Source organism: Polypterus senegalus, chromosome 17 (genome assembly GCF_016835505.1).
Source record: "Polypterus senegalus isolate Bchr_013 chromosome 17, ASM1683550v1, whole genome shotgun sequence".
NCBI classification, from domain to species: Eukaryota; Metazoa; Chordata; class Cladistia; order Polypteriformes; family Polypteridae; genus Polypterus; species Polypterus senegalus.
The window spans coordinates 19,732,246-19,753,234 of NC_053170.1; the positions used below are offsets into that span (position 1 = coordinate 19,732,246).

Sequence of the window (20,989 nt, forward strand, 5' to 3'; positions counted from 1 at the left end):
ATCGCACTCGAATTGGTTTGTGTTCACAAAATGTCCTCCTTTGTAGCTCTGTAAAATGTCACTGTACTTGCACCAACAGGACTCCCAGTCTGTATTGTCAACTACTTTTCTCGCCTTATACTCGTTTGTTACTCTCAATAACAATTCCACCTCCTCATCAGTTCAAACAAAACAATCTGTTCTGTCTTTTGTATTTGCCATTGCTGTTCCCAGTGTGTAAATGCAAGCTCTAAAAATGTTTTGATCAGCAGGGGGCAACTGCAGAACGCCAAATCTCAGACACAATAAACCCCAGATACACTCTAATCTCAAATAAAGGGTTTTATTGAGTCCGAAAACCTTCTTCACACAAATAATAACATAAAGCAATTCTCCTTCCTCCTGCAAGAGTGTAGCCCACTGCCTTCCATACTCAACCCAAAAGAGGCAGCAGGGCTTTCTTTTAAGCCTGATGCAGGAATTGTGTCCGATCTCTTGTCCCAGTCATCTGGAGCACATCTGGGTCGTGCAGAAACCTGGGTGGACCCCTAAAGACCCTAACAGGGTCATGTTTCTGAACTACATTTCCCATGCAACCTTGCTAGTTTCCTAATTGGGTTTAGCCCCGAGGAGCACTGCCACCTACAGTGTAGGGGAATGACCTGTTCCTGGCAAGTCCATTCTCCCGGTCCTTCCATTATGGCCTCCTGGCCATGTATGACACCTTCCGTTATCCTGGCCAGGATGCCAGTCATTCCTCCTCGCCACAATGTCTTGCATGGCGGACACTTCCCCTTCCCGTTTTTGCCAATACATGCATTCCCAGACAAACAGCTAAGTAATAAGTGTTTTGGTCGTTTATGCCGTGTTTACGTGCTGTAGGATAGAGAGTCAAAATGAGTTTGACCAAAATGGAAATGGAGCTACAAGATGAACAAATTCAGAGAAAATAAAGCTACCTGAATTCTCAGAGTTTTGACGTAATGCTGAACTTTCACCTTAGTCAACTGTAGGTCAGAAATGCCATTTTTGTGCTTGAATTGCAATATATGAGAAGAAGTATCAGATCGGTCGATCTGGTATTTGCATTTAATACAGTCATTTAGTTTGCTCTTTATTTTTACAACAAAATAAAACCCATAAAACAATTAATTTAATAGATTCGTTAAAGTCAAATTTCTAACCAGCTTAACTATGGAAAGAAAATGACACCATATAAAAGTTGATTAAAGTATGTAGAATTATGGCTATAACTGGAGAATTTTAAAATTGTAAGACCTTTTTTTTTGGAATAATTTAAGGAATCTATTCATTTTAATTGGATTAAATTAATTGTTTTATGGTTGCCCAGCGATTTTATTTTTAGTCACATATAACCAACAAAATCTTACTACAAGAAAAAAACTATTTTTTACATTTTAGTACATTTTTGAATAAAATTGTGTCACTTAAAAATCCCACACAGTCCTCGGCACATTACAAAAACCTTGAAAATGACATTAGCGACAGAGTGGAATCAAACATACGGTCTTAAAGTGAAATGCAACATTTATTCATGTTCATTTCTCATTTCAGAAAATCCTAATCATGGTGAAACATTACACGTGTGAAGTACAAGAAATGTGCATTTGTCGAGAGTTGAACCTTCAATTTTCTTAGAAAAGCCCAACACATTATCCACTGAGCCAATATTGGCAAATCACTGAAAGAGTAATTAACGTACAAATCCCGGGGATCAGCATGCAAAGTTTGAAGGAAATCGGTTTGGTAAATGTGGGTAAAAATAAAAAATTGATTGCAAAATTTGACCTCAGACAAACAGAGAGCACAAGTTGAATAAAACTGTGTAATAATAATAATACAATAACAACAACATTGGAATTTGTGCATACTGATTTTCATGGTCTCATACTCAAGCAAAGTTCTTTAACATTTATTTGATTCACGCTAAGGACTTAAATCTTTTTTTTGAAGCATCAAAACTCCTACTTATTACAATGCTTACATTTTTGGAGTTTACGAAGTTTTATAAAAGATGAAAAAAAGAAATACAAACACACAAAAATAAGTTCCAAAAGTCCAAGAAGGCCTAACTCAAAACACTCACATACAAAACATGCTTATTGATCTTTATTAAAACGATACTCTGGTAAATATGGGAGAAACTGACACACACTTTTAAAATATTTCCATATAACATTTCTATAGCTTAAGTTCAGAAAAAGGATGAATGAAGGATGGAATGCACTTGCAAAGTATAGCCCAAAATGATTTTGTGGTAAATTAAAAGAGCACAATAGTGATATGATCAGGGGCAGCTTGAACATGGTCAACATTTTCACAGGTAGGAGGTTTAGGGTAAGATGTAATACTTTTCCAGAAGTCCAGACGTGAAATTCTGGTGTAAACCTGGTAATGAATTCATACAAATACTTGTAAAGAATAAATTCTAATTCTATAACAATACATAACAGACCAAAACTTGCACTGGACAACATAAATGGTCATAATGCCTGCCATTACTGACACGTGTGCACATGACTATAGTGGGTCCATTTACAGTCCTCATATCTTTTTGTGTTTAAAAAGGAAGCTGCCCTCCCAATAATAAACATATTTAAATACAGTAAGGAACAGCAGTCATTCAAAACACAACAACACATGAAAGGTTTAACTACTAGAAAGTACAGGCTGAATATCCCTTATTTGAAAATTTAAATCTTTTCATGCGCTAATATGATGTCACCTATGTTTCCTCTATTTTTTTTCTTTTTTACTGTACTGCTGAGTGGATGTAAACATTGAATGTGCAGAAATACAAGCAGATTTATTCATTCTGAGTCGAGGGGATGGGTTGATCTCTGTGAAGCACCATCAAGCTAACACAATTGATGAGCGGAGCTGGGGGTCCCCTGTGAAGCAGGGTTTGCCACAAAGCACCACGACTCAACAGGACATCTTGGGGCCTTGAAGCACTGCAACAGTGGATAGTTGCTGCATGGCAGTTACGCTGCACAGAGGTCCTGGGACAGATATGATAATGCCTGCGCTATGCATTAATGGAATATCACTGCTCACTGTTAAAAAAGCAGATTCATTCTTGCTAGGTGCCCTTATTACAATATGAATACAGTAAATCGCTCTGATTAGTTGGGGAACGGACACTGCCGCAAATTACCCTTTTATGATACCATTTTCTTATATTGGCAAAAACTCTGTGTTCCAAGTATGCACACCCACACCATATGAAAACTAACTGTAGCATGGCTTTTAGAACAACAGGTACTATAGAGTGAAGCTTGGCTGAGGTATTACTGGCCTGTTACTTTACAGGGAACAGGCTGACAGCAGGTAAGCCACATAAACCGACTTAATGCCAAAAACATTCTTCAGTGCAAATAAGAACTACTTGCCCTCTTACATGGGAACAAAAATACAGTCTACACATCATACTCCTCACTTTTGAGGTGTAATATTTGTCTCATCAATGTGCATTATAGTAACTGCTCTGTGATATGAATTATTAACACACGAGTTGTCCTTTAGTTGGTTTGGCTGCATCTCCCCTAATTGATCACATGTTATATCTCATTATGTACATGTAGTTATTCCAAAATAAGAATACAGTATATCCAAAAAATGTCTGGTCCCAGGCATTTTAAGATTAGGGACATTGACTTGTATTAAACAGCAATGCATCTCAGTTAACGCTTACCTCTCTCAACTTTAACCAACAAACTCTTTAAGTGTATCTGAAAATCAGCCTACACCCCTGACTCCGTTCAACAGTTATCTCACCTCTGATCTCTTTGGTGAACTTGACACGCTGAGAGTCTGTTAAAGGTTTGGTCTGTTCATTGATGTTCTGGATGTCCAGCACCTCACACATGAACTCAATAACTGGCTGAGCACGGTAAAAGGCAGTTGCAGACACTGAAAGCAAACAACATCTGTTTATAGGTACAATCTTTCCTGGTAAAGCTGGGTGAAAGTAAACAATGCCACAGGATTTATTTGTGTTTTATTTATTTATTTACCATCAATGTTAAGCATCATGTTCCACATAGCTGGCCGGACCGACTGATGAAACCCAAACCACACTTCCCTTCCACCACCTAGTGGATGATAGTATCCTTCAGGGGGAGAAAAGAATGAGCGGCCCACTGGGGTGTATCTGTACAGAGAAAGAAAAAATAAAAAAAGACTGACTTTTTTTTTTTTTTTTTTACACTGTACCAAAATAAAAGCTGTTGAATACATCAATGCTTGTCTAGCCAAAGGCTACATGATCCCCCATTTGTCTATTGTTTATTTATTCTGAAAATAAGACACGTATTAATCAAAATTGAACATCTACAAGAATGCTGCAAAAAATGAAAATTATTTTCCTACAGTGGATTATCATACTGCCTAGTGCTCTTTGCCAAGGACACATGCTCACTATAGTCAGCCACCCGTTTCTAGTTAATCCAATGTTCAGAATATGGTGTGTGATAATGAGTATCAGACCAAGAGCATGTGTACACATAACATTATGCAACAGAATACAAATAAATGACGTATCATGCTTGTCATCATCATGCAGAATAACAAACAGTGTTTTAAATTTATCAGGTAAACTTTATCCCATAGCAAATGATACATTCTCTCTTTTGTCTGTAACACACCACATTAGAAATGTAGCAATGTTGTTTGACTATATGTGCTACATGTATTATAGTATTCAAAATTGTATGGAAAAAATACAAAGTATCTCCAACTGGAATGGCCTTACTTCACGAGCCACTAAGCCACATTGCAGGATTTTCCAGATCTTATAGTCCCATATCACTGCCTGGGACATCCTGCTAGGTTGTTGTTGTTTTTTTTTTTTGGTTAGATCGCATCAACTACTAACAGACACGCCTTTTTTTTTTTAAACAGGAACCGATAGTGAAACCCAGAATTGTTTCCACCGTCCCATTCAGCTGCAGAGACTGGCAGAATCATTTATACTTCACCATGTTAATTTGCATATGCACAAACTAAACTTAATTAAAAGAGAAAACAGAACAGAATATTTTGCTATAGAAATTCTCATTCTGCATGGCACACAAAGTGTTAGGAGGAATTTTGCACAAAAAAGACAATGTCAGCATGAACTGGTAAAGCATATTCTACACAGTCTGGACATTTTATTTGATCTTTCATTGTAGAATTCATTTTAGAGATTTTAACCGAAATCTAACATTTGCTCATTGCAGTTATGACTTTCTGAGTGTTGTCTGGGTTTGGAATACATAATATTATAGAAATAAAATAAAAATAAAATATAAATAAAAGTTATACAGTATAAACAGAGGGATTTAAAGTGTTTCTCAAATAGAACAAAAATGCAGTAACTCTTGCTGTAATGATCAGTAAGTGATTGTCATTTTTCTCCAGGGGCACAAAAAATACATATATAAATATATATTTAAGTGATAAACAGAGAAGAAAAAGAGATAAATTTTTAAACCACAGCACAGGCAGCATAGTAATAGATTTAGTCCATAAATACACTGTAGGTGTAAAACAGAAGGTGAGGGAAGAGAAATCACTACCTTGTCGCTTTATGAAAAGTTGTCTTTTCAAGAGGCCTTTGCGAGTTCCCAGATCGCACTAAAAAGTATAGGAATGATGGGCTGACACCAATACTGATCACTAGACACAAATAAAACGAATCCAACTTGCCTCATAGAGGGTAAATGCCGCGTGATGACATCAAGAGACTGGACAGAATCTTCAGGGACTTCATTGAGATGGCCTGATAATGCCTCCAACAGCATTTGAAGACTCACCACAGAGACCCACTGGATCGACACCTTAAAGGTCTGGTCTTTACCTTCTCCAGGTAAAGTCACCTCCAAATCCACCTGCAGCAGCAAGAAAAAAAAAAAAATAGAGGTCTATCGTATTTTCAACAAGAACAGCAGCAATTCACATTGTCAATTCACTGGGCTGATTTTATATCCCCAACCTTTGCCTTTGTTCTAGAAGCATACACGTTTTCCTAAAAAGTAAATGCAGAATTAACTTTCAGAGAGCATAGGCTACATTTCTTGGGTACAAATCACAATTGCGTTCTTTTGATCCTTTTAAAAATTACCTTCTGTTAAATGTTCCAGTGAGCGAAGTTTTGATTTTGTTATCTGGTGGCTAAAACTTTACTCTTATTTGCTTAGCAAAGTGCCTTGGTAAGCATTAGGAAAGGTGCCAATAGAAAATAAGCATTAATTTAAAATGCCATGTGTTTGAGAATGCTTGGAAATAAGTGCCATTTTATTTTCAAAAAGGACTTCTCCTGGGAGAAGTGGCAGGTGAATTATTGTCAACAAAATGCAGACACCTGAGAAATAAACTGAAATGTTACTCACTCATGATCTTTCTGTCCATATGGTAAAGGTTTTGTTGACCAACACGTTCCAACTTTAGGTGTTTGAATTACATATTGGTATACAACAAGCGTAAAGAAATGTGGCAACTCATCATAAAGGACAACATTCTCATGAAGCTTGGAATTTGGCATAGTGTGTGCTGCCGTTTAATAGTTGCTGTCTACATACTGTATCTTGGGCTCAGTCAGAATTACAGCTAACACGCATTCATTAACGAACAGACTGAAATTCTGTAAGGGATGATCTGTATCTAATAATTCTCTCGAGCGCCGGAGATCCAGTGAACGGCAGCTTAGAAAGTTACCAAGCACTTTCAAAACAAAATCCTTACCTTACTCTGCGTCACTAACACTTGAACCAGAATCCATCATGTTGTCACAATCAGCTCCTGAAGAACTCTCATTATTATCGCAGAGTAAATCGCTTTCTATTTTACTCGCTTCATGCACCCATATCCAGCTTGCTCTGTCAGCGCAAATGCTGTGTAGAACACCCGCCCTCCGTCACCGTCTTTACTGAATCAATGTATGCGGGCGGCTTGTGTGGGATGACTTTCTGTTTTACAGTTGACAGTTACAAGTGTTAAAGACTAACAGCAAGAATATTTATTAAAAAATGAAAACATATTTTTAGTAAATTATTTTATTTCAGTTGGTCTTTCCAGCTACATTAATAGTTTCATTTAGTTTTTCCATTTAGGTTTTGTTATCTTATTTAAGTTTATGAAAATGTTAATTTATTAATAACTTCAATTTTGATTTTAGTTTTCATTAACTATAATAACCTTGCTTACTATCCCTTAGCATTCAGTGTTATCAATAATAATAATAAGACAGCTCTTATTCTGCAGGACTGGAAAGTTGAAGCAATGGGTATTAAATTTTTCACAGAAATTTTAATTGATATAGCGTGAATGTATGCTCAGGAAGAACACAGGCAAATGGAATTGGTAAATAGCTGTTCTGAAGTTAACTACCATGTTACAGCCTCACTCAATGTTTAATTTGTAAATGACGATGTGCCAGGAGCAACATGGGAGGGCAATCAGCAATTTGGCCCCAGACAGCAGCGCTGTTAATGTTGATTTACAGGAAATAAGTACTGTTTACACATGGACTCTTGTGCATAAATTAGTATTTCACTTGGGTATCGTGTAATCCTAAATTGGCCCACTGTCCACACACTGCCCGGCATGCGCATGTTAGAGTTTATACTCTCTTCGAACTCATTTAATGCGTCTTTGTCCCACTCCTGTTCCTTTTATCTCTCAACCTTCATGTCAGTATCTGTACCTGCTACACCAGAACAAACTATTTATTATTGACTACACTGTCCTGACAATTTATTTTGTTTGTGTGGCTTCTAGTGTGTGCATGTTTTTTTTACTTTTTCATATCACTTAAAAAAAGTGATAGGTGTGACGTTAAATAGGCTACTTTTTGAAACTTTAAATGAAATCTAGGTAATCAAATGTACTTAATGATCTAAAAAAATTTAAATGTATATATTTTTGGGGTCACAGTGAGCATGTTTGGAGTTCATGGAGTGAAGAGGACTCAAAATCAAAGTTACTGGAGGGAGCTCAGCTCCAGCAAAAGTTAAGCTCTGGTCTCACTGGCAATGAGCAGCAGGTTAATGAAAAAAAATAAACTGAAGGCTCAAAAATTATTACAAAAGTGAACAAAAAAAAAATGAAAGGGGCAGTCATGGATGTCTTATACCTGAAGGAGACAGAGCCTGAGAATCAAACCCAATCTGTATCGAGTTTGGATAACCCTTTCCCTAGATATTTTGCTTCCCCTACCCCAGGTCCCAAAGACGTGCAAGTTAGTTTTATTTCAATTCAATGTCGGCCTTGCTTAAGTGACCAATAAACTGGTGCTCCATCTCCGTCGCTGTACCTTATTTACAATGTCCTTTGATTTTTGTTTGTCTCAGTCAAACTTCCAATTACTTTTAAGCAATGGGTGGGCTGATAGCAGAGACAGCAGTGATGGTTTTGCAGTTTTCATTACGCTTGATATGGATAGCATGTTTGAGCAATGTACTGTGATAAATCAAAACTGAAATGGACAAAGAAGGTTATGTGTCTAACCATTCTTATTCAGTGTTAGAAGCAGTACGCTACATTTGAAACTCTTGTTGTTCCGGGCAAGAAACTTCTCTGCCATTCATTTGTACACATTTACCTACCTTACAACTTACGTCATCATTTTTATTTCAATAACTTCCACATTTCACGAAAACTAATTTAATCTTTAAACAGTGGAAATGTTCTTCAGTAATTCCAAAGATAAAGACTGATGAGTAAATATAGAACTAAATATTTTACATAAAGTGTCAGGAAAGAAAAACAAAATTACTCAGGAAAAAAAAAAAAAAAAAAAGGGGGAGGAAAGCCATTTAACAAAGACTCACCCTATCTCTGCCAATTGGTAGGGGGTGGGCAGTATACATGTTTCGCTTGCCATCATAGCCTGGTTGGCGGTCTCCAAAAATCTGCATCTTGAAGTGCCGCACCATGGTATCCACCACTTCCCTAGAATTATAACACAGTTCAGTTAAGAAGGAGGGTAGCTGTCTCAAGTAACGTTAGGCCAAGTACTGGTTTGAAAAAGTAAAATAAAAATAGTAAAATGCACTGACCGATTGACCCTGCGTGGTCTTTTCTCTGGCTTGATGTCCACCTCATAGTGGTAGACGTCAATCTTGGGTATCTGCACCTGGAAGTGATTGGCTAACAGGCGGATGGGCTTTCCCACTGTACCCAAACCAGGCCTGCGGGGCGGCTGGAAAAGGGACGTGGGAGGGGGTCCTGCAGAACAAAAAACACAGAAGGCGACAGGTTAACAATGTTAAATGAAAACGATTCCATTATCATGTTTAAAAAAATAATATAATAAATACTCCACATATATAAGACTTTTTAAAACTGTGCTTCACCTTTGGAATCAATTAGAAATTAAATAATAGAAAATAACAAATAACCATCTACTGCCAAGATTTTTTCAATTCAAACTAGTATGTTCATCACAAGTCAGAAGAGCAAAAAGAACCCACTGGAACAGAAAGATTTAATTGCCTTATTGTGTTTTAACAAGTATTACCTGCTACCAAAAATAAATAAATAAATAAAATCAACAAGGGGGGGTAAATGTTTAAAAAAAAAAAAAATTTAATTTAGCACCAGTCTACAACAGAATGTTGAAATCAAGTGAAAATAAGATCAGAAAGACAAACTATTGAATCTGAGAAAAAGCCGCAGATGTTCAACTAAACTATCAGACACACAACTAAGTCATGAAAGAGGACAGCAAAGAAACACTGTACGATTTTCTCATCACTACATCACTGGGCTAGAGTGGAAGGGAATCTCAATGGAAATTGACAGAGCTTTATTAGTGGACAAAAAGAAAAAGAAAAAGAAAAAAACTCACTTAAGTTGTACCTTATGCCAGCAGCACATTACATGACTTTTGGTAGGACAAAATGTCAGCTAAAATCAGTAGTTGATGTTCTCATCGTTTTGATGTCAAATTCCAAAAGCAAATTGCAAGGGATTATAAATTATATGACTTTATGCAGACTTTTTGTATATTTTCACATTTCCAAAGTATCACAAGTTTGCCACATGCCGACAGCCATTAAAATGCTGCCCGTATGAAGGTTTTCTAGATTATGGAGAGCTCAACATCAGTCTCTGCCTTTTTTGATTTTCTTTCCTTCATTTGGTCATACAACATATCAGACTGAAATGCCCCTCTTCTGTTTGTACAACCCAAAATGCCTAGGTTTTATCTTTCCTTGGGTCCACATTGTACTTCCTGGTGAGTATCACCCAATTGTCAGCGCTCACACACAAACACAAGCCACCCCTACAACTTGTTGATTTTGTCAGAGTGAGTATGAGGCCAGTCTGACTGAATCACTGGGGGTGTCACATTATACAATTGCCAGTCACAACAGCAAACCGTGACTGCCCATGACTTATCAATATTATGTAAATGAAGTCTATGACAGAAAATCGTTAGAAAAGTTGCGTAGTGTGACAAGGGATTTACTGGGAATAACTTCCAAAGGAATAATTCATCAGAAATGTCAGCATTTTGACTGCTGTTGGAATGGTTACATCTTACCAAGCACAGATACTATTATAAAAATCAAAAATACAAATTTAAAACGTAACCTGTATTACTTGCTTTTTAACATAGTAGCAAAGACTGGTGCCATGTCTTTTTCTGTGTACAACATTCTAGAAAACAGCTAATAGATGTCAGTTCCATTTGCCAATATTTTCCAGAATGAAGCCCTCAAAAAATAAAGACACAAGTGACAGACCATTGAAATACTGGAATATTAAATAATGGTAACGAGAAAAAAATATCTTTTTCTAAAAGTTCTGCTACACAGGTTGAATTAAGAAAGGCCACTGAAAGCATAACAGTCTGAGCCATCAACAGCAACAATTATCCAGCAATCAGGCAGTACGCCATCACATTAGTTAGCCCTGAAGAGAACAGCCTGATGGTGACTGCCTGGAAGTACGAGCCTGGTCCGCGTAAGACTGAAATGGAATATTCTCACTACTCTTGTAGACAAGTAAATTCTCCAAAGAGCTAATTAAGCCAGACTATTTAGCGAAGTTAACATTACCATTCTTTGGAATGCCAACATAGGTATATAAAAAAAATTTTTTGGTATTGTAGGGTTGGTTCTACCAAAAATACAGCCCACAACATGTACACAAACCTGCATGTTTGTTTAATGGTCTACTTAATACCAAAAAATAAAATAAAATAAAGATTGTGCAAGTTTCAATCCAAAAAAGCATGAGCGCCCTTGTAAATATGCTATAACACAGTGATGCTGTTAGAGTTGCTTGTCTCACAGCTCCTATAGACTGGCTCAGCAAACCCCCTGTGTAGAGTTTTACTTCAGAGTTTACCTTATGACACGATTTTGACAACACCGTTAGCAGAATGAAACTTGATTTGGAGTGCGTATATCTATATAAATGAATCAAAACCATTTGTCTGCAGTTCGCAGATGTTGTTGCCGTTGGTCCAACTTAAAATACAGGCAATACGTCATATAATGGGCAACTCAAAAAACAGTGCCAAAATGGCAACTACAATTTTCAAGAATGAGCTAGGGTTGATGGGAAGAAGATTTCAACATGTACAATGTTTTGTAGCAGCCAAAACACAATCTCATCTATGTCTGCAGGTACAAAGTTTTCTTCCCAGCTAATTTGAATAATAATTTCATTGTCTTGCTGGATTACAGCTTTTTTTCTTGCATCGTTGGTTGTTTAGCCACCCTGAATTTCCAAAAGACAGTTTTTTCCCCCACTCTTTATTTACACCTGGGTAACAATGGGTAGTTTGAGTAGGTTTTCATAAATAAAATTGTAAGTCATTTGTTCTCCAATCACACAAAAGGACTGAACAGATTTTCCCAAAATTATGCAATTAAGTTGCCATTGTTCCAACTTTATATATAGACTATATGGCGTATCTCAGAAAGGGGTTGCAATGGGGGGGGATCCAAAAACCAGTGCGAACACAGGGACCAAAGTTCACATCAGGCAGGAGGAGTGCACTTAGACTGATGAGAGGACATTAACATCAGCGCACACAAAGCGTTTGTACCAATCAAAGCGAGAGGTCATCCAAGATTGCATGTGCAGTGTTTTCTCTCAGCTAATTTAAATAACAATTTTGTCTTATTTGATTACAACTTTTGTCTAAGTGTATATCATTCTGTCTCATTGTGGATTGTGTTTAGCCATGTTGACTTTCCAAAAGTCAGTTTTACCACCCTGTTTATTTATATTTGGGCAATTTTAGATACTTCAGCTAAGACAATATAAGGTCTTACAACAGCTTCCAAAAAATCAATTTAACACAAGCACACTTCCATTACACACATTGTAATAAATATTAGAAATTAAATTAACAATTCATGTGTTAATTTTGAATTTACGGTAATAACATAACATTCTGAAGCAAGCTGCTGTGAGCCACAGTTTCCCCTTTGCAGGGCTGGAAACAATCCTGGAACTGACACCACTCCACCACAGGGCCCACTTACCCACACTGGAGTAAACTTGGAGTCCCCGTCCACCCATCTTCATAATTTGTTTGCCCAGAGCAGCACTGCAGGAGAGCTGGAGCCTATCCCAGCAAGCATATGGCTCAAAGCAGGAGCAATCACAGAAATCACATTAATTACTTCTGAGGTATTAACTTTAAATCCCTTCCCATCCATTTTAAATGGAAGACGAGCCAATTTTTAGAAGAAAAGACTTTATTGGTAACATGGCGAACAGGCAGGCCATACACACTCTATACAGTATGCCTAATACCTTGGACATACAGTATACAGATGAAGGGCATAATACTGTATTGACATGCTGACCAGTATAAGGAGATGGGAGAAAAATTCCTGTAAAATGCATCTGACAGAAAATGGCCAATATTACAATTAAATAACAAAAATCCCCTAAAGCACGTCACATTACAAACTTGCATTAACCCACTACTGGATTAAAGTAACCCAAAAAGAGTACATTTTACCAACAAAGGGAGTCACAGCAACATCGAGTACAAGGCAAGTTAAAACTCACACTGTATGGCAAACATGGCAACCAACAACAAAAAAAAGTTCATGTTTTCACTAACCTGCCAAACACAGCTATAAAAGAGGGCAATAAGAGAGGAAACTTCTCCACAACTGCAATGCGAGTAATTTGGAAGGGGGGGTTGTTCGAGTCACTTAAGAGGCACTTCACTAAAATCATCATAATGCTTACATTGGGGTAACTGCGGGCAGAAATGCTTACCTTAGTGGAGTGAACACAGATGGGAGAAGCTGGAGGAAAAAAAATGTATCCAGAGGGTCATGATAACGGCCTACATTCTCTTTTTCAGTCAAACAGCCCAACATTCCAGTACAGGAATGAGGAAGAATCCAAGCTCATCATTAAAACACAAAACTTATAGTGTTACTATAATATAGAACATAAACAAAAGACCTAGGGAAGATTCATTCTTGCAACAATAGCCCATGTCATAACGCAAGTCATGATGTTATACACTGAAACAGAAGCTGTAATGCTAGTCACATAAATTATGTTTGACGCACAAAAAAGGCAATGAAAGGTGCGTAAGTCTTCTTCACGCCTCCTGTTTCTTGCTGTAGAGTAACTGTTTTATCAGCGTCATTTCCTCTTGCTCTGTCCCACACACATCCAACGTCACACACATGGAACCTAAATTGCCCGTGGAGGAAGTAGTAGTCAAACTCTTACAAGTTGTTCCTCCTGCCCACGTTACCTTTCTGGTGGCCCATGTCAGGGAGGTGGCACAGGAAATTGTGCAGAATGTCACAAAAAGATTTCAGATGCTCTTTGACAAGTGTTTAACAACTGCACACAGTTACCACTTCAGCAGTGGTGCAACAGCACACAAACAGCAGGTTTTTTTTTTTTTCTGCGTGCAAGTTACTTCCACTCTTCTACCATTTTTCTGCCATAAACCTCCTGCAGGCTTCTGTGTAATCAGTTTAATTTCTAACTTCGAGGAGATTCTGAAGGGCTCAAATAGGAAATTGTTAAAAGCAATGGCAGAGCTTACAAGCCCACTTCCACACTTATGACGGTACCAGGAGAACATGCCTCTTAACAGAAACACAGCTGTGTGGCACTTGTTAAAAATAGCCCACCCGATTCCAGCTAGAGAGAGAGAGAGAGAGAGAGAGAGCGCAAGGACTGTGGAATGAAGTGGGCCCAGTATGACTACAGGTTAAAGTAGCAGGCAGACTCCAACCTTTCCCCCGTCCCCCCACCCCCCCATGCTGGGGCACAAAGTATAAAAAGCACTTACTTAAAGGATAAGAACAGAGGGCTTGTACTGGTACTCTTCAAAAAAGAAACATTTTACAAATCTTATTTGGAACATGTGGCCTAGTAGCCAAGGAATTGAATTGTGAAAGCTGAAAGTTTAATCTCCGCATTACCTGAATCAACCTGCTAGGGCATATATACTCTTAAAAATAAAGGTGCCAGAGCTGTTCTTCAGATCAATGACATAGGGGTACCATTTTTGGTTTTCAAAGGGCCTATCCACATGAAGGTTCTAAAAAGAACTTTTATTTATTTAGATCCATAAAAGGCTTCACATAGTAAATAACAATGAATACATTTACATTTACTTATTTGGCTGACGCCTTTGTCCATGGCGACTTAAAACATTTATGATACAATTAGTTATGGTTCTTTTAGTTTTCCAATTGGATCAGAGGCAGGTCAAGTGGCTTGCTCAGGGTCACAGTGTCAGCAGCAGGATTTGAACCCACTTCCTGAAGGGTTTGAACATGGTAACAGATTTGTGAAATACCAATGGCTTGTAATTTCAAAAGCATTCTCACTCCACACAAGAGCACTGACTAAGGTTTCTTAATCTGTTAGTGTCCTGCTAGGTAGCCTACCATACCTTAAAGATGTATTTCTTTTTCTACATATTGGTAAAGTTTTTCAAAGTACAAAGATCCAACTTCATAAGCAAATAATCCTTCCCAGAATAAAATGTTGCCTTATAGTTCTATGTGGAACCACTCAGACCAGTAAAGTGCCATTAAAGAACCAGTATTCTTAAGAGTGTAGTAGAAACTTGGAAACAATAATTCTGCAAGCTGTACTGGATAAAAAACAGGTGAACAAAGAAAGGATCTCTAAGGATAAGAGTGGCATTCCTTCAGTAAACACTGGAAAAAGATTTCTATTTTAAAATGCTGAAAGACATTTTAAAAATTGTATAATTAAAATATTCTTTTAGGCAAGAGCATCACCAAAAGAACCCAACTACAAGACAATCTTGGGATGCTAGTCTTGGTTTACAGCTTTTGCCAAAAGTAACATCTAGAGAATGGGTGATATTTGGCTTGTCTGTCCATTAGGATTTGGTGCTACGGGCACACTACATCCTCTCCATAAACAATCTGACAAACTAAAGGAGACCATTCAGCCAATCAAGCTTCAATGCTTAGCTAATAGAGGTGTTGCTCCAGCATCTAATCAAGATATTTCTTAAAGGTTGGTAGGGTTTCTGCTTCAACTAAAGAACTTAGTCGTTTGTTCAACATTCCCTCAACTCCTTCCATAAAGACATGCTTCATGGCTTCAGTCCTAAATGCATTTGTCCTTGAATATGTGATTCACTCTTAAGTTTAAAGAGTTCTACTGGATCTTCTTTCTCAATGCCTGTAAGGACTTTGAAGCCATGGATTAGGTCTCGACCCAGTTTCCTCTGCTCAAAGTGGTTTAATTCTCTAAGTTTGTCAGTCCAAGTCCTGGGATGCAGACTTGTTTCCTAGATTCTCTTCTCCAGGCAGTGTCAAGTGTTACTATGTCTTTATTGTGGTGTGGTGACCTGAACTGAACTGAACACAATACTTCAGATGTTGTCTCACTAGTACATTATGAGTGAGCATAACGTTCCCTTTTTTTAAATTCAAATGTTTTTAAGAAATAACCTACAATTGTATTGGTCATTTTATTCGTTTCTGTGCATTGCTTAGAATAGATGATGATCAACAAATCTGTTAAGACTAGCAGCCCAACTGTAATACTGCCTTTGCTCCATTAACGTATATTCTTGTTGCGCTTCTGATTCACCAGCTTACATGTTACAAAATGTGAATGTGTGAAACTGAAACCCTAGTCGATTACCTAACGTTGCCTTGCTAGTACTAGTGCGTTTTTAAGCGATCAAAATGCAGGAGCATCATCTCAGTCCGCGGGAGTTTTAAAATCACGACATCCACAATTGGTGTGCGCACCAGAGTAACCAAAGGTGCAATCCCGCCGTTCAATTCCATGGTGCCTGGTATGGCATTCGCTGCCACTCACCTACAACCGCACCTGCGCAGCGGATATTAAGATCGCTGCCTGTCTAATTCGTTAAATCTCGATTGCTAACGATTCTGGAGTCCCAAGCAAACAAAGATTGCCATTATTCCGAAACAAAGACACTCAAGACGCAGATGAGCAGCAGCTTCAAATCCTGCCTAGTTAGCATTAGGACTTGCTTTTGTGCCGGGGTGGGGGTCAACTTGCGAGCCATAATCTGCTTTCCACGCCAGTCCCGGTCAACACTCTTTAAGTAGAGAGTCTTCTCCGATTCCAAGCTCCAGAATACCAGCTTTTCTACGAAAAACACCTCATCTGATACACGGCACAGCGAGACACTCCTCCCGATCAACAAGGCACTCTCCGTTCGAATGCTGAAGCGCAGCCGCAGTCCGACGTTGACTTAACTCGATAGACAGCTTTGTTCACCCACAGCCCTTGATTCCGAGCAGGCCTAATCAAAGAAGCTTTCAGACAGATGGAAAGGTTAAAGGCGATCCAGTGAATTTAGTCCATGTTCCGCACGCTTCGGATCTTGGTCACGTTTCGAACTGGGTGATCGATCACCTGGGCCCCGCCAAGGCCTCTCAATCCCCGAGCCCCAGTTCAAGAGACAGGCAGCTTCCTCGTCCGTGTAGTCCCTCCCTCTTCCCATTGACCCCCCGCGCTGTCTTACCGGGTCCGAGCGCTTCCATGGCCGAGGGCTCTCTCTCCGTCTCTGTCCCGGCCTGGCGGCTCCGTATCGATATTGAAATTGGGGGCGGTATCGCGAAGCTGATGAAGGCTAATCAGAGAAAAGCAAGAGCGTCGTCGCTGTTTGATTTAAAGGCGATCCGAACTGATTGAGGTACGCATGCGCAAACGGAATATCTCCACAACGTTGCGCCTGCGCGGGTGGTAACATATCGAATCGAGGCGAGCGAGGAGTTTTAACTCGGGTAAAAAACGAAGACCAATTGAAATCGACGACTCCGTGGCGACCACCAAATAGCTGATGAGCGTGCTAGCGAGGCGATTGACCTGGAAATGTTATCGACATCCATGTACATTTTACTGTAAAATACGACAACGTTTTAAAATAATGCAACATATTAATTACCAAGAAAAGAAGACCATTTGAAATCGACGAATCCGCCTGCGACCCAACACACAGCAGCTGCGTTTGCTAGAGAGGAGTTTGAGCTGATAACTACTGTATGTTGAGTATATAACGGTACAAATCAAAGTGCAATCTGCTATAAAATATGAGAACTTTTTAAATGCAATCTATTAGTAATCATAAAATAGCTGTCATTGAATTAAAAAAAAAACTAGACGCTAAAAATCTGTGGAGGGTGTTCAATTCGATTTTATTCTTCCAGGTGGTAAAATTGGTTTGTCAGTAGGATTTACAGAGACACCCTTACATAACATTAAAAACGAATCAACAAAGAACGCAGCAATAAAACATAAACTTAGTACACATAAATAGAATACAGCAGTGAGCATATTACTGTGACACATTAGATCAAACTTATAAGACAAAAGAATTAAACAATCATTTAGACTTGCATAATGATTGATGGAAATGTTTCCTGTTCATCCCATGATTTAAGCCTGTGGATGTTTAATAAACTTTGACTTGTTTAGAAGAAATACCAATTGTAATAAAGAGTATTTGACCTGGTTGTTTTTCATCCTTGCAACCTTAAACCTGTGACCTGATGGCAACAACTGAAACTGTGAGTTTAATGGATGGGACTGGTCTGGCCAACTCCACACTGCTTTCCGCAATACTCGCTTGCTAAACATATCTGTGAGACTGGACTGTTGAGACCTTGATTTTATTTATTCTGGCTTTGTTGCTGACATTAAGATTTCCAAACCAGGCCAGCAGAACATACATAAAGATAGACTGAATATAAGATTTATTAAAGACTTACATAATGGTAGGATTCACACTCTTTGATGAATGTTTCTTCTGGATGAATGATGTTTCTTCTGAAATCAATTATGTTTCTTAGTTTTTCTAACATTTAGATGTAGAAAAGGCTCATCCCACTGTTAGAAACATCAACTTCCAGGACTTTTTTCACTCTCATTCAGTTAGCTAACAACCACTGAATCATCAGCAAATTTTAAGATGGACCTGTTTCCAGACTTACTGTGACAAACATTTGTGTAGAGGATGTACAAAAGAGGTGAAAGAAACAGCCTTGAGGGGATCCTTTGGACGAGGACAGTAAGTCAGACAGACAACCATTGACTTTAACTCTTTGAGTCCCATCTGTTAAAAAGTCAATCATCTGCCCCACCAAACTGGAATCCAAATGAGAATCTTAAATAAATCTCCCTGTAAGAAGGTGAGGCTGGATGGTGTTAAAAATTAAAGAGAAGTCTACATTCAGCAGCCTTGCGTGAGGTTCAATGCCATCCAAATGGTTATGTAACAGGTGAGGCAAAGTGACAATAGTGTCTCCTGTCCCTCTGTTAGACTTATTGGCAGACTAGAATGGGTCTAATAAACTCTCAGTTTTCCTTGTTAGCTTCCTCCTTGTAAGTTTTTCAAATGATTTCTTAAGTGATTTCAGGGCCACTGGTCTGATGTCATTTAAAGCTTTAAGGATTTTGTTGTTAGATGCTGGAATCACTGTAGCATGTTTCCATAGCTTTGGAACCTTCTGCTGTTCTAATGACCACTTAAAATGAAATAAAAATGGTGTGGTAAAATCAATCCTGATTTCTCAAATACGTTTTTATTAAAAATTAACAAAAAAAAAAAAAAAATACAATACAAACAAGAACACATATCACAGGAACATCAAACAAAAACACTGCCAGGGTGCAAAATAACTTTAAATCCAATTTAGAAATTATTTTTAAAATAATGATAAAGTCCACATTGCTTTTATGCTTTTACATTCTGAAATAGTGTGTATATACACCTTTACATCCATCTTTTTAAATATTCAAACACTTATGTTGTTATGTAATTACAAAATATATATTTTTTATTATTTTCTGTGAGGTTGTAGTTTAACATAATATCTTTTTATTCCACAATATCCATAATAGTTAATGCATGTGAAAAGCACTATACAAATACAATTTATTATTATTATTGTTGTTATTGTTATTATTATTATTATTATTATTATTATTATTATTATTATTATTATGTTTGTAAGTCTATCCAGAGGTTTTTTACAATGGGATATAACCATGATAAATGTTGAATAGTTTCTGGAATACTGTTACAAAAAGTACATTTATCATCTGTTAATTTTAAATCACCGAATAACTAGTGTCTTCACAGGATAAATTGGATTAATTATCTTGTATTTGACCACCTTAACTTTGTTAGTTATACATTTACACAGTTCTTATTGGGTCCACATTTTTTTCCAATTAACCTGTTTTCTAAATAAAGAATTCCAATATACTGTAATAACAAGCATGTAGATGTCTTGCAATAAGGATTTTAAAAACTGATTATTACATCCATAACTCAAAATATCCTTTCCCTGTAATTTAAGGCAAACTGTTAATTCTTTAAATGTTTATATTGGACTATCAGCACATGTTTTTAAAAGAGTCAGTATTTCTCTAGGAATTGGAATTAATCAAGATTAACATGATTGTTACGTCTACTGATACACTCTTTATAATTATATAAATGACTGTTATCATTTAGTATTTATTTAACCAAAATTGCACAATTTTTAGCCCAATTAAAAAAAAGTTTTAGTTCTAATTTTAATATGTCTGTCAATTCAAATTGTAAACCTATAAGGGGAAAAGTTATGTTTATACATAAGTGACTATGAAAGGAAAATCTGTCCATGGAAACTAGCAAGTTTTAAAAGGATTTTTCCAAGGTCAAAACCACATGATTTTTCCAATACTATGTTACTGCAACCTGTCACAACATTTTTAAATCACACTTTTTTATTGTATCAAAATTAAAATACCTTACATTAGTAAAAAAGTAATTAATTATTCTACAAAAATTAAAAATAAAGAATAATTTACATGCAAGAGTCAGAACAGCTAAACAGTAAAGTAAAGGAGGGATTTGGAGATTAACATTATAAACTGTCAAGAAAGAGCTGGCAGTCTTCTTCATTTTTATTGCCTTTTTTTTGCTAGTTTTTCGTAATGCTGTTTCTAAGATTTTAATTTCCATACAAAAAAGTGCAATAGAAGGTCTGACATTCAAATTTAGATGTCTGTGCATGATATGATAAATTGGACTGGACTGCCAATATTGATGCTCTGTGTAAGAAAGGACAGAGCCTACTATACTTCCTTAAAAGGTTGGCGTCTTTCAACATCTGCAATAAGATGCTGGAGATTTTCTATCAGACGGTTGTGGCGAGCGCCCTCTTCTACGCGGTGGTGTACTGGGGAGGAAGCATAAAGAAGAGGGACGCCTCACGACTGGACAAACTGGTGAGGAAGATAGGCTCAATTGTAGGCATGGAGCTGGAAAGTTTGACATCCGTGGCTCCTGTCAGTCATGGAGAATCCACTGCATCCACTGAACAGGATCATCTCCAGACAGAGGAGCAGCTTCAGAGACAGACTGTTGTCACCGTCCTGCTCCACTGACAGACTGAGGAGATCGTTATACTCATACACACACACACATTATGAGACTCTTCAATTGCACCCTGGGGTTGGGGGCTTTGTAAACGTTAACATT

General features: G+C 37.6%; 1 protein-coding gene across 2 annotated transcripts in view; it reads right to left on the reverse strand.

The window, feature by feature from the left end:
• The window catches only part of LOC120517178 (protein argonaute-4), a 29,568-nt gene extending 12,402 nt beyond the window's left edge, over positions 1-17,166 (reverse strand). For both annotated transcript variants that reach the window (XM_039739340.1, XM_039739339.1), the window contains exons 1-6: positions 16,982-17,166; positions 9,042-9,210; positions 8,814-8,934; positions 5,692-5,873; positions 4,017-4,153; positions 3,778-3,912 (exon numbers count right to left, since the gene is read on the reverse strand). In XM_039739340.1, the coding sequence (XP_039595274.1) occupies positions 3,778-3,912; positions 4,017-4,153; positions 5,692-5,873; positions 8,814-8,934; positions 9,042-9,210; positions 16,982-17,000 (763 nt within the window). In that variant the 5' untranslated portion in view covers positions 17,001-17,166. The remainder of the gene's footprint in view (positions 1-3,777; positions 3,913-4,016; positions 4,154-5,691; positions 5,874-8,813; positions 8,935-9,041; positions 9,211-16,981) is intronic.
• Between the last annotated feature and the right edge of the window lie 3,823 nt (positions 17,167-20,989).